Here is a 14,585-nt window from a genome sequence, read left to right as displayed (position 1 = left end):
TGCAGTCACAGCAAGGAATGCAGCTCCCCATGGTGCTATTAGGTGAAACTCCTCGTAGGAAGAAGGGCACGTTGTTTGTCTTAGCAGGTTTGCAGGGTGATGGTCTTTGTTTGCCATCTAAGCTGTTCATAGAGAAGCTTGTGCATGTTCTGTTTGGTGGGTTTGTTCTACTTTTGAAGCGTAGTGAGTTTCCGCAGCGCTTTTATATACCATCTCTGTTTGGTGTGTGAATCTTTCAGCGTTAACATGAGGAGAGGCTGTGATTTATTTCATAAAGAAGATGGAGCCAAAGCATCTTACGATCTCCTTTGGCTTTCTTTGCCATATACTTCAGGAAGAACAAAGCAAGCAATATGAAATTCAGCTACTCCTTTTTTTTCCCCCTTTATTCTTTAAAAACAGCAGCTGCTCCTGACGCTTTCATTTTTTAATTTGCTTTCCTACAGAAATCCTCCTTTTCCAAGGAGGGTTGAGATGTGGAGGAGCTGGCAGTTCCCCCAAAGCCCTCCTTTAGCTTTGCATGGCATTGATTTTTGTTCTGTGGAGCACAGAGGATGCACAGGTGGTACCATGCAGAACGTCACAAGTTTCTTGACATTTCTGGAGGGCTTTGTTGGCTCAAGAGGAGCTTGTGGGTGCTCACACCATCTCTTTCCTTCTCCCAGAATCCCAGCTTTTGCCAATGGGCTGAGCTCCCTGAGGGCAACTCATGATTTTTTTTGGAGTAGTGGAGACGAAGGTATGCTAAAGGACCTGGCTTGTGTGCGTCCATACAAGGCTTTGAATGCTTAGGGATGCGGTTAATAGTCACGGTTAGTAGAACATTTGGTGCAACTGTACCAGTCATGCTTAGAAGCTGTTTGTTGTAATGGGGCAGGAGGGAGTTTTGAAGGAATTGGGCTCATAGAATCATGGTGGTTAGAAAAGATCCTCAAGTCCAATCCCAGCCCACCCCACTGTGCCCACTGACCCTCAGTGCCACATCCCCACAACTCCGGATCACCTCCAGGGATAGTGACACCCCCCCTTCCCTGGGCAGCCTATGCCAGTGCCCAGCCACTCTTTTGAAGAGACATTTTCACTAATATCCAACCTGAAATTATTGGGCTGAGTTTTTACAGGTTCACCCTTAGTGAAACAGCGATCTCACAGCTTGGTTGCAGCTCCAGCTGCTAACACATAGAGGGATGCACCCGCATTTCCTCCTTTCCACCATGTTGCCCATCACTTCTCTCACTTGGCAATACTCAATCATGTGCAGTTTTTGTCCCATTTCTGTACAGGACAAAAACCAAAACATACTTCCAAACATGAGGAACCAATAGTTTGCAAAGCATTCAATGCATTTAATTTCTGTTCTTTATTTTTGCCTTGAAGTTATTCAGCAGTTATTTAGCAACTGTTTTCCCTCATCTCTGTCTCCCACTTGTCTTGGCTGTCAGGCACCGCTCAGGTGCATTCCTAGCAAGAGGAGTTGTTGTAGCTGTTTATTAGGTGACATCATTTGCCTTCCATCCTGGAAGGTTTTAAGTGTGTTCACTGAGATGTGCACTACTGCTGGGAAACCTCTGCACTGTGCTGTTTTGCTTTGTCTAATGATCTGGCTCTACAATGATGAGCTTGTTTACATACCTCTGGAGGTGACACTGAAATCAGGAAGAGTTGACCCTTGAGATGAGACTTCATGTTATTTATAGAGTACGAATGTTAGTTTACTCTCATAATAGACAGTCATAGGATTTTTGATGGGTCCAGTGTGCACAAAGAGCGTGATTCTCTTCATGCTGTGTGCATTATTCTGAGGGATTTTATGTTTTATCCTTCTGAAGCCGCGGATATGCTCAGTCTTCAGGTTTCAGCTGTTCCAACTATAACCAAAATGATCAATTCCAATGTACGGTTCTACATAATATCTAACAAAAGCGTTTTCCCTACACACTCATTGGAACAGGTAATTACTGCAGCAACTACAGACTAATTTGAAGTGCTAGCTGTTAATTAAAACACTACAGAGGTGTACGGTTGTCTTTTGGTGTAACCAAAGCTCCCATTCAGAGTCCATTAATCACTTTGCAGTTATTGTGTTGGGGAAGGTCAGGACAATTGAGATGCCATATCAGCCCGGAGTAAACAAATTCCCTTCCTCCCAGGTAGCATGCCATTCTCAGAGCCAACGGACACGCTGTACCCATGGGCATGGCATCTCCTTTGTGATCCAATTCTCAGTGATAATTAAATGTTAAATTGGTACTGTCAATGCTCTGTAAACCAAACCAGGTATCTGCCCTCTGCTGGAAATTTAACCCAAACTTCCACGGATGAATTAGCGTGCATCATAATTAAATAATCAAGTCTTCCCTTTTAATTCACTTGGAAACAGGAGATCTCTCTCATGGAAAAAAGATCGGCTTTCTTGACAAGCTAATTAAGTTGCCAAACTGCCCGGCGCAGTGCGTATGAAGCCAGCAGACGCTAAGCACACCATCTCAACCTGTTCATTTTCTTATCATTTCTGCTGATCTGAAGTCCGTAATGTTTTGCTGCTGTTGATTCCTCCCCTTGATGCATCGATTATGCGCTCAGCCGCCGCTCCCAGAGCTTCACCCAGGGTTTTGCTGTTTGTGCTTACGCTGACATTTGGTAACACTGATTTCTGATGCTCTTTATGAACCACGTGTGTTCCTACAAGCTGATGGCACTCGCTTCCACCAGCGTTTATCCAGGAGTTCCAAATCAGAGGGGAAGTTTTCAGAAACTTCTGAGCTATTAATGGTAATTCTGGAAGCACTGGGTCATAAATGGGATCCAGCACTCTGTACCACGTATGACTTTGTATGGAGCAGTCATTGCTGGAGGCATACAGTGCTCAAATATTGTCATTGGTCCATGTTAGAGCCACAGATATGACACAGATTTAGAGCGCCATGAAAATGGTATGAGGCATTAAAGCCAGTGAAGGGGAAAAGCTTAATCAGTTTAGCTTGTATGCAAAGTTCCATTGGATTTTCAGTGGCCTTTTTTTTCCCCTTGTACCTTTCTCTTAGGTAAGGAATACGTGAGTCACTAGTGCTGATAACTGTGAGTGCAGAAAGTTCCTTTCACACATATCTTCTGCAGGTCCTTAGGTTGTGGTGAAGAGTTGGACACCCCTTGTTTTGCATCAGTGTGGTGATGCAACTGTGCATCTCACTGATGCAGCTGTGCATCTCACTGAATAAATTGGCAGTTGAAGCTTGCTGTTACTCTGTGCCAAAGTCTGCCATGTATAGATTGCATGTAAAGCGTGCAGATATGAAACAAAACACAGCTACTCAGCAGTTTCATTGTAGGTACGTTCTGCAGAGCAATTGCTTTCAGTGCTGTCTGCCTTGAGAAATACTCTATGGAAATTGGTTTGAAGTGAAAAGTAGTGGCAGCAAGTCTTCTTTCTGTGAAGTTAGTGTATACATGTTGCACATATGTATGGAGATAATTTTATGTCATCTTGAGTTATTTAATGTTTTCCCTCGCGCAGGGCCTACCATGTCCCTAGTGGAAAAATCCTGGCAGTAAAGGTAAGATATTACCGTAATTTTCTTTCTCTCTTTTTCTCTCCATTATTTCTTGACCTGGGTTTCCATCCCTTACCATTTGCACTTGGTTTGCTTTGCACTTTGTAGATTGTTTGCTTTGTAGCATTCACGTCCCCATTGTTTACGCAGGCAGACTGCAGTACAAGAACCCTGATGGGCACAGAACTCTCCCACTCTTGCCCTGTAGGGACTGCAGAGCTGCCCTGGCACCTTGGGGGTACCATCAGCTGCATGAAGTGTGGGCACAGCAAGGAGGGATCTTCTCAGGTCAGGTGTAACAGAAAGGGATGCAGAGGTCACTGAGTGTCAGCACTGTGGCTCTGCTAATGCCACGGTGTCCCCAGGGCTGTTTTCTTGAGCGTTCTCTGCAACCTCATTTTTAAATGAAGAGGATGTCTGTTTTCTTAAGGATTGTGCTCTGTGTTCCTGCGAGATTCTGTGGCTTTAGCAGGTTTACTTATGGTCACGTTCTTCCTCTCCCCTGCAGCTCCTTTCATACAGCTGAATGTGTGTATTTACCTTAACTATTTTTTCTGTTAGTGCTCTTAGCAGCAAAGCTGTGTACTGTGGTGGTATTGTTTGGTCGGGTGAGTAGCAGACCTCTCTGAAGTTCAGTTAAAGCTGTGGCAAACCAGTAATGCTCCAATGACTGCAGCCTGCCAACCTCTATGTGACTTAAGGTTGGACTGTTAATGCAATTAAACTATAGAAAAAAGGATTGATGTCAGTCCTTGCAGAGGTACTATCAGTGCTGCTTTGTCCTGAGGATCACATCAGACCTTTTGCTCTGAAAGCAGAGTTGCTTTCAACTTTGCTATGAGTTGAGTAAAAGCAAGCACTTACTACCAGGTCTGAGCTCGTACTCTGCATGTTGAAAATACAGCTATTGCAATTTGAATAACTTTTGGTTGCACGGAATGCAAATATCACTTGAAAAAGTCTTTCCAAGTGGTATCTGTTATCACGAGCAGGAGTCCTGCAAACGGCAATAAGCACAAAAATGCAGAAAATGTACTTTTGTTACAAATTCCAATGCAGAACTAAGGAAGCTCTCCCTCCGGATGCTGTGTTTCCCTGGTGTCCCCCTGTGCCCCCGCTGCCCACTGTGGGCCGTGCTGGGGCTGCCCCGGAGGCAGCTGCAGGGAGGTGGAGGAGTGGGAGCAAAATGGTGCCGGCAGGAGGGGAAATGAGTTCAACCTTTGCAAGGTTAATTGAAATCACCTCCCTGTGGCAAAAAAAAAAAAAAAAAGCCTTTCCCCCGCAATTTCACCTTCTTGTTTCCCTTTGAGTCCAAGGGTTGGGTTGGTCCTCCTGGTTAATTAGCATCGTGAAGATTTGGGAAGTGGAATTCTGCGTGCAGGTACTGCCCGAGGTGGTCCCATCACTGTCGGTTGTGTTTTGGAGATGATACTGCAGCAGCGTGTGTGTATTCTTATAGTTAAAACAAGATGCTCGCGGGCTGGAGGTCAGGAAACCTGCTATGGCAGTGATCATGCTGCTTTGCTCTATTAATAAACTTGGTGAGTACATCCATGGCTCAGCACAGCCAGCAACAAGAGGGGAGCTGTGCCAGGATCAACGCAGGTCTGATAGGACACGGCATCATCCTGGAAACCTGTTGATGGAAATGCTGTCAGCTGCTGGTTAATCTTGCAAATATATTGGAACAGGCAAACAGAGTGATGCCAATGTCTGTATTATAGACCAAAATAATGGTAATATCTATATTTTAGCCAAAGCCATCTTTGCCGTTGCATATTTTGTATACGCTCTACAGGTAGGCAGCGTGCAAAAGATTTCATAGATTTTCAAACATAGCTTTTTTTCTAGCAAGAAGGAAAAATCCAAAGGAGAAATGTGAGCGTGTGTGGGCTGAGTGCTGTTCTTCACCTGCTTTTAGCTTCTCCTGCTCTTAAGCTAGCATTTAAATGGACCATTTGATTAATCATCTGTATACTGACTACAATACTCCCAAATTTCCTTGGAGTTGTACATACTGTAAAAGACAATTATGTCGCCACAGATTAAATAAGTGAATTAAAACAGAATAGCAGCTTAATTTGACCTGTGATTTTGCTCTCGTTCCCTTTAGTGGAACGTATGCCACTCCAGCAAATAGATGAAGTCATCCATGACAGCTTGTGATGAATTGCCGTATTTATACTGTATATTTTAATAGCCTCACACTAATTTAAATTGAGCACAGAGTAAATTATAATTCAGTCACTTGGCTGCTTGTATTTAACTTGACAACTCATCCTTATTTGTCCTGGAGGTGTAGTGGCGACCAGAGGAAATATGTTCAGGTATTTCTCCTGCAGGAGTTAACCCTTTTCAATTGGAATGGTGGCTGTGTTGGGTTCCCTCATGTTAGGGCCCATCCAACCCAGCTCCTCCCACTGTAAGAGGTTCTGTGTGAGCTCAGCTTCTCTTGGTAATCCAGAGAAAACCACAAAGTCACCTTTTTGCTGAAGGGTTATTTCTGCAGGTGCCTTTTGGAGATTTGCTTAGTGCCGCATCTCATTTGCTTACCAGTGCTATGATGGTGGGAGTTGTAACCAGATCTGTATTTAAGGCTTCTTTCTCAGCAGTGATGGGTTTGAGGAGCCTTTTTTCCTTTTCTAGGCATGCTAGGAAATGATGCAGAAAGAGGATGGCAGTGAAGTTTGCAAGTGTAGGTTAAAGCAGTGCTGTGTGAACTTTGTTCCTTCTTTCTGCCCCCATTTCAGTGCCACAAATAATTTAAGGTTCCTCCAACCTTGCCACCAGGTGGATGTCTCTGCTTTTGTAAGTCATGCAAACCACATGTGTTTAGGTGGACTCCCCAGTGTACTCCGTGGGAATGTTAACACCAGATTAGTGCAGTGGGTTTTTGTGGGCTCTACCCTACGGTATCCATCGCACTGTAAGCTGGGAGCTCCACTCCTCCAAATTAGCACCGCTATTGGAACGCAGGTTCTGGGTGCAGTTATGATTAACGCAACCAGCCAGAGGCTTTCCTTCGTGCCAGCTCTTGGTTTGTTGTATTCCAGTGGTGTGTTTGACGCTGGTGACGGTAACCAGCCATCACATGGGGTGGTGAATGAGCCTGGGAAATCTCTCATTGAGTGCAATTCAGTGAGATAAAATTTGTGTTTATCCAGTTGACAGATTAAGTTCTGTTAGTATTCAGTGGGTAAAACTAGTGGGATACCAGCAAATTATTCTAAGTTTTTCACGCTAGAAAAATGTAAGTGAATATTGTTGGCAAATGATTATTGATCTAGACAAGTGTGTTAAACATTTCTCGGCAGCCCTGTATTACACTTACAATTTAGTTTAGTGACAGCTTGTATAAATAACCCTAAAGCAAACTCCTGATAGAAGCAGAGTATTGTTTGTTCTGTTAGACAGAATGCAGTAGAATGTGTTTGGAATTGCTCTCTACGCATTTGGTTTCGTCAGCGGTACGTGCAGCCTGTGTCTGTTAATTCTGCAAGTGGACTCTATTGGTTTTCCTTGAGCTTAATATTTGTAGCTGTGGAATATCCTGTGGTAGGAGGCTGAGCCTGGCTGAATGCATTCGGGGTCCTTTTGATTTATATGGTAGCACTTGAGAATTAAGCCTGAAAGTCTCCAGTAATCATGAAATAGATTGGTTTTAAAAGTCAACTTTTCAGTACTTCCAAGGCTGGGCTGGTCTTCTCTGATGGCTTCTGGAGAAGGTGGGAGGAAGTTTTGTGGTCTGAATTTTGATATTTCCTGTTCTCTTAAAAATTCAGGTGAAAAGATTGAAGAAATGAGGTCATAACAGAGTTATGGTTTATGGGTTATCAATGCTCTGCAGTGAGCGTGCATGTTTGGGAAGGTCCTGCTGTCAGCCTCGAAGCAATGAGAAGTGAGGGCATGGATGGGAGGAGCGGATGACTCTGGCAATGAATGCCTGCTTTGATCTGCTTAGTTGGGCTGTTTGTAGTCATTCTGAGGAGTGCTTTAGCGATGCTCACCTGGAAGCATCTGTGCCATCTGCTGCCATCTGCATTTATTCTGTATATTTAATTTTTTTTTTAATGTTTCATAAAATAGAAGAATAAATGTACAATGATGATAATTTATGTTAGAAAGAGGGAAAAATGCAAGCCTGTAACTGTAGGAGTGGCAGCAGGAGGTGGCTCTGAACATCCCTTTAGGGCACTGTTGCATCATTCAGATCTGCCTTTGATACTGCAGTGCTTGTTTGGCCCTTGCTTAAAATCAGCACCTCATTGAGGTCACAGCATTCCAGAATTTACTTACAAGACCATTCCTTTTCTCACATGTGGTTCATTAATAAACACCTTCTGTTTTGTGTTGAGTCCTTCGCTTCCACGGCAGAGCTAAACATGTGTTTGATGTTTGTGTTTCAGGTCATACCCTTGGATATCACGCTGGAGCTCCAGAAACAGATCATGTCAGAGTTGGAGATTCTCTATAAGGTGCAGATTTTTTACTCCTTTTAATTACTCTTGCTTATCATCGTCCTATAGAAAGTGTTCCAACAAGCTTCTTTTTGCCTTTCTTTTTCTAGTGTGACTCGTCGTATATCATAGGATTTTATGGTGCTTTTTTCGTAGAAAACCGGATTTCTTTGTGTACAGAGTTCATGGATGGTGAGTTGTCCTGTTGGGTTTTTTTAATCTATTTAGCGTGCTTTTAATTACTAAGCATATAAATGTGACAAAGCACATAAAGGTAGATGTGCTTTCCCAAATGGAGCAAGGTGCAGTGTTACGACTTTGAAACATCGAGTAAAATATTGAGAACTTTGCAGCTAGTTTTGTTTTTAAATGGGTTCTTGTGGGCTGTGTGTTCTGCTCGGTGCTGTGCTGTATTTTCCTGAATGCAATTTCACTTACTTTTATTGAAAATGTAAATAGAAGAGAAATAAATGCTGGCTTAATTTGTGGTTTGATATTCGAGTCTTCCATACAATCTGTCCTCGCTGACGAAACAGCTGTTCCTCACTTTTAATGTTTTGATAGCCAAAACAGATTTTCTTTTAAAGAAATCTATTAACCCAATGTCCTGTGCGTTGCCAGTGGAAATCGGTTCTTAATTGCAAAGCAAGGAATTATTTTCCAACGCAGCTGTTGAGCAGCGCTGCACCAAGTTTGTTTCTGAGCGTGCTCTCATCTCTCCCATCCCCGTCCCTGCAGTTTGCCCCTGCAACCTCGTGTGCTTTGGAAGGTTGCATTCTTGCACCAAAGGCAGAAGCACGCTGCTGATGGCAGCTTGCAATCATTGCTGCCCTCTGTGTACCAATCCTGAGAGTGTCTCATGGCAGACACAGCCATGGTGTGTGGTGCAGCAGCACTGCTTTGCTCCCAGCTGTGTGTTCCTATGTGTGTAACTGCAGACCTTCCCCCTGAGCTGGCATTTGCTGCCCTACCCAGGCTATGCACGAAGGTTCAGTTAAGCTTCATATGAAGAAGCGAGGATCTCGCCCATGATTTACTACAGAGGAAGGGCTGTCTGACAGGAAAAAAAAATTCCCAAGCCAAGTGTGTGCCATTAAGTACTGTTAAGCAGTTACTGTCTTTCTGATGGGGAGCTCAGATAAGGCCCTGTAGGGTTTTATGCTGCATTTTGTTTCCTTCCTGTTAAAATGATCTCTTACTACTGTTATTTCCCTCTTTGCACTTACAGCCTCTGTTCCAGTGGGTGTTGTGTCCCCTTCCCAAACATTTTATTCTCTTAGATTTTCCCTATTTGCAAGACTTGATGAAAAAAGTATTATATTCATTCAGCAAAGCCTACAACTTAGATCTGTGGGTGTTCTCAGTGACCATTCACCACTTCTCTTTTCTGTTCTTGCAACTGCAAGATTTGCACGCAGTATCACATGCAGGAAGGAAGCAGCTGCTCGTGCCAAAGCATGTGTCTGCCTGGAGCGCGTGTGCTGCTAATTCAGAGACTCTTAAATATGATGGACATAAATGCTTGCAGTTCCGAATTCTTGTTTGGAAATATTTAAGCCTTTAGGGCATGCATCCCTTGTGATGTTGCACGACGGCGGTGTTTACTGACCGCACAGAAATTATTTGGAATTATACTGGAGATGACCTCTGATCTGCCTCGTGTTGTGCACCCCTTCTGGCAGAAAGCAACAGCAATCATTTAAAGGAAGAGCAAAATGCAAATAAAGGGGTCTTGCCAATTGTTTTCCTTTCCCAGGCCTTCGATTGTGATGGGTGAGGATGCAGGTGAAGACAAGAGGCTGAACTGGCCCGGATTGCCCTTCCACCTGCCAAGTGATCCTAAAGATCAATAGAGACATGAAATGAGGTTTCTTGATCTTCCTGTCTGCAATAGAGCCGATGTTCTTGTAAATGAAGGTGCTGAAACGCGCCATTGTCTTTTACCTATGCCACTGCCTCTTTACCTTCAAACTGCTGAGCACCCACTAAAGTCCCTGTAGAAGCAGAGGGACCTGCAGGCTGTCAGCCTGCACGGATACCTGTGCGTAGATTTGGGTTTGGAAATCTGGTCCACACTGTTTATTCCCTCTAAGTTATTTTTTTCTCCACAGAGAAGTTGGCACATTTCCCCAGCTGCTTGCAAACTTGTTGTACTGCACCACCCTTAACAGCAGCCCTAACAGCAGCACCTAGCAGCTTGGTGTGTGAGAGCAGGTCTTTTAATCCAGAACAGAAGGATAAGTCAGAAGGTTAGGTGGTTGCTGTTAATGCTGAGCATGGCCTTCTGTTTGGCTCTCATAATCAACAGCAGCTGTGTGGTGGTGCTGCTGCCTCTTCATTCTGTTTATTCTATCTACATTTACTTGTAAAAAGGGAAAAGGATCATTAGAATTAAAAAGTGTTAAGAGTAAAGGCTGGAATAAGGGCCTTGTGACTTCTTTGCATTGCAGCGTTTCGGAATTAAATGGGTTTAACTTCTAAAAACGGAACCATAAGCAAAGTGCAAGGTGCAGCTTTCCTGACTGCTGAGTACTGGCCCAACTCTTTTCCCATTGGTGACATCAGTGCAATCCATAGTGTACGCTGAGAGCAGTTGGATCAGTGCTAAGCACTTCTGAGAACCTTTAGCCTGGAGTAAGCCTAGACATTCTTGCAAGCTAAGTGTCATACATTCTGCATGTAATTTGCTTGTCCCTGTTCTACTTGCGTGTTTTTAATTCTCAATTTTAGATTTGCTCCTTTAGCTAAGAATTTGTATTTCATCCCAGGGACAATTTTTAACTCTAGTTTGGTCTTGTATTTCTTATGTGGAAGATGAGGAAACAATCTTTCTCAGTTTTGGGGGGTGTCGTTGGGACCATGACTTGGATTTCTTGCTTTCTCCACAAGAATCTGATGCTGATGGATGTTTCTGTGCCAAATAAGAAGTTGTATCCCATACTGGAGCTTTCTGGCAAAACTTATTTGCTTGCCCAGGAGTTCCTCATGTTTTAGACATCAGTGAAGACAGTTTGCAAGGCTCAGCCCAACTCACTGCTCTGATCACCACAAAGAAGCTGACTTTAAGTATGGATTTAAGCTTTGCACTGAGTTATACTGGCATCTGGTTTTGAGGACAGGCAGAATACTTTTGGCTCTGAAATCCACTTTGGCTTGTTACTGTGGCTTTGTCAGTCCCTGAGAACCTACACAGTGGTTTTGAGTTCTCCAGTTTCAATATCGTATCCTCTGGCTGGGAGGTTTTCCAAAAGGTGTTTTAGCATTAATGCTACGTACAGAGATGAGTAACATGGGTGAACAGAGAACCGAATGGTGTTTCATGTGATTATCCAGAGTTTGGCAGATTTTTAAGGTCAGTTATTTCTGACACAGTTATTGTTATATCATTGGTGGTGTTTTTATTAATAACCAAGGCGCAGAAAGCCCTTGTGACTTCAAATCTAGGGCAGTATTTCATTTTGTATTACCTAAGTGCATTTTGTTTGTCCCTGCAGGGGGTTCTTTGGATGTTTATAGAAAAATTCCAGAGCACGTACTGGGAAGAATAGCAGTAGCTGTAAGTATCCTTTGCTTATTTTTCTCTCTGTTTTTGGTTGTGCGTGTAACACACCCTGATCTCCTTGGGGACGCTGAGTTATCTCCTTAACCTTCATCCTTGTTGCCCCTATGCAAAGGGAGGGATCCATCCTCTGTCACTCCTCCTACCCACCCTACCCATACCCAAGGATGCAGCCCTGAGGGCAGAGAGCTCTGCTGCCTCTGGAGTTGAGGTCATAGGCACACACAGATGGAGCTAATTTGCTGCTGTAAAGGTTTTGATGGGCCAAAGTGGCGTGAAGGAAATCATCCCATTGTGTGACCAGTGCCCGTGTTGCTGAAGGCTCAGGGAATGTAAGAGGATGTGATAAATCGAATGGGATGAGGAAAAGAAAACATGTTTTACTGGAGATCTGTGTGGCTCTGCTTCTTGATATCACCTTTCTGGGATGGAGCAGTCCTCTTATCCTCCTTTAATTTACCTTTTTGTGTCCTTCTGGGCTGTGCGGCTTCCTAAAAAAAATCAATTCTGCAGCCCTGCCCTCAGCCAGGCATTGATCCCTTTTGGCCACTTCTGCAGACCGTGTGTGCCATTCCCATTCTGTCCATCCCCACTCTGCACCAAGTAACACCATGAGTTTTGGTTGAAAACAGTGAGATTTGGGGTTGAAAAATGGCACCAGTTCCTGATACCAGGGTGCAGTGGTAGAGTGTGTTTTCTGTCTTCCCACTGTGGTGGCTGAACTGCTTATGGCAATAAGGCAGCAGGGATTCTGCGGTTGCTCCGCTGCTGTTTTGGGCTGAGCAAGGATCTGCCTGGGATCCATCAGCCCCACGTGCCTGTTTGGTAGCAAGGGGCTGTTGGTGAGCTCCTTGCACCACTGGCATGCCACCATTGTGTCTCAGTAGCATCCTGTGACTTTGTGTTGCTAGAAACTCACCAGCTGTGACTGAAAATGGGGATTATGGAACAAAAAAAGGGAAAGGAAAATAAGAAGTCTTTTTTCTTTTTTCTTTTTTCTTTTTTTTTAACCAAGGCTGAACAGTGTGTAATTGACCACTGTCTTAGTGGATCTCACAAGGGAGAGATGCTGCTAAACAATTGCTAAATATAAGGAATACTTTGATAACTTAAGCAGTTTAAAGCATAACAAAGTTATTCTATCGTGTGCCATTTAATTAAGTGCTGGGTTTTCACATTCATTATACATCAAGCTGACAATTTAAATCCTTTAATCCAACACAGGCAGCTATTTAGTCTCTGTTCATTGTAATTCACAGCTCTACTTTCTCTTAATTTGTGTGGCCTGCCCAGAGTGATGAACATCCTTCTCTGATGCTGTTTCCTCTAAGTAGCTTCAAATCTGCTCATTAGATAGCCTAGCAGTTTCTTATGGAATTTGAATGCTTTTCACCTTTAGTTCAGAGTAAAAACGTTTCATCTTTTCTTCCCCATGAAGCGACGGATGGTGAGTTGCTCATGGTATCATATTCCTGATGCCGAGTAGCATGTGTACTATTGTGTAATAATGCTGGGATGGGCCTTCGAGCATTTATTCAAATCCTTTTCCTTATCTCACTTCATACTGTGTAATTAATACATCCACACTAACGTACTTTGTCATTTCTTTAATGATTTTTGTCTCCCTCCCGTCTCCCCAGCCCACCCAGCTTGGTGTGCTGCAGATGTTCTCTTCCTGTTCTTCACTTCTCCCTAGCAGTGGTGCTTCAGCCCCATCTTTTATGTCTTCAGTAAATACATAAATATGAGTAGAAATATATATGTGTATAGAAGTATACTTGTTCATTTGCAGGGTCATCTCTTTACAGAGCTGGTAGTTGGTAAGTGTGGCTCCCAGACACAGGTGGGGAGCTGACACTTGGCTTCTCTCATTTGCTGCTTTAGCAATCTATACCGTGGCTGCTGCAGTGCACAGGGTCAGCAAAGAGGTGAACAAAGGACCAGGTGCTTCCGAAGAGGAGCTCGCCCCTTCCTCCTGCTTCCCAGTAACAGAAGGTGTGCACTGAGGCTGAACCAGCACTGGCAGCTCCCTCTGCTCTGGTGCTGAATTCTTGCTCAATTGGCATAGTAGACTTATTGGAAGGAGGCACTGAGAGCTGTTGTTTGCTCCATCATTTATCAGGAGCAGCGGGAACGGCGCCGTTCCGTTGCCACAAATGAGTGCCCTTCATCTTGGTGCCTGACATTTCAGCAGAGCCCAGCAGCCCGGCGCGTAGGTTGTGGCACCTTTTGCCAAGCATAGCGTGTGCGTACCACAATCCCACCCCGAACAGGTTGTGAAGATTACCCCGAGCCTGAAGGATTTCTGCTCACGTACTGATGGGAAGGAGGATGTCAAACAAAAGCTGGAGCTCGGTTCTGTGGACAGAATCTGGAGCTTCCGCGTTATTTTTCTTTCAGCCTGTGCATTTTCTTTTTACCTTCCTTGCACCATCTACACAGAGTCATTTGTCTTTCATTCTCCTGAGACACGCGCAGTGCAGTAGTCTGTTGGAGCTGCTTAATAATATGTGCGACCTGCACATCTGTTAATTAGACTGCCTTTTTGTTATACCTGTAGAAGTTTCTAAGCTAAGCCATTTCCAAAGGAAAGCGATGGGGAGACATTTAGCAGTGTCCCAGCATTCCCCCTTCTGATTTGATGCTTTTCTTGCTTCCTTTCTCAGTACATGGATTTAACCTCCATGAAAAGCACGGGGCTGATAACCCTATAAGTGGTTGTTCTGCTCACAGCAACGAGCTGGTTCAGGATGAGATCCATGTCTGCTCAGCACAGCAAAGCCAGCACCGTGCCACTGTGCTCAGCTAAATCCCGAGCCCTCTTCAGGGTTGTTCTGTCCTCCCTGATCTGTACAGGCTGGGGCTGAGCAGGATGCATCCCTTTCGTGACAGCCCCAGCTTCCCATAGCCCAGAGAGCATTCAGTTCCTTCTTTCTCCCCCGTTTCTGTGCAGTGCTGCTGTAAATACTCACGCTGTGAATTGCAAGTGTCTGGCAGAGGGCATGAACATGCAATGTA

The 14,585-nt window shown here is 44.2% G+C and overlaps 1 protein-coding gene across 1 annotated transcript in view; it reads left to right on the top strand.

Annotated features, from left to right (window-relative positions):
- MAP2K5 (mitogen-activated protein kinase kinase 5) overlaps positions 1 to 14,585 on the top strand; it is a 108,687-nt gene that overhangs the window by 32,957 nt on the left and 61,145 nt on the right. The window contains exons 9-12 of the mRNA XM_072345419.1: positions 3,515 to 3,554; positions 7,958 to 8,026; positions 8,119 to 8,200; positions 11,503 to 11,564. Of these exons, the coding sequence (XP_072201520.1) occupies positions 3,515 to 3,554; positions 7,958 to 8,026; positions 8,119 to 8,200; positions 11,503 to 11,564 (253 nt within the window). The remainder of the gene's footprint in view (positions 1 to 3,514; positions 3,555 to 7,957; positions 8,027 to 8,118; positions 8,201 to 11,502; positions 11,565 to 14,585) is intronic.

Source organism: Excalfactoria chinensis, chromosome 10 (assembly GCF_039878825.1).
Source record: "Excalfactoria chinensis isolate bCotChi1 chromosome 10, bCotChi1.hap2, whole genome shotgun sequence".
NCBI lineage: Eukaryota > Metazoa > Chordata > Aves > Galliformes > Phasianidae > Excalfactoria > Excalfactoria chinensis.
The sequence above is the reverse complement of the archived record's forward strand: the minus strand, read 5'-3'. Positions and strand labels throughout refer to the sequence as shown.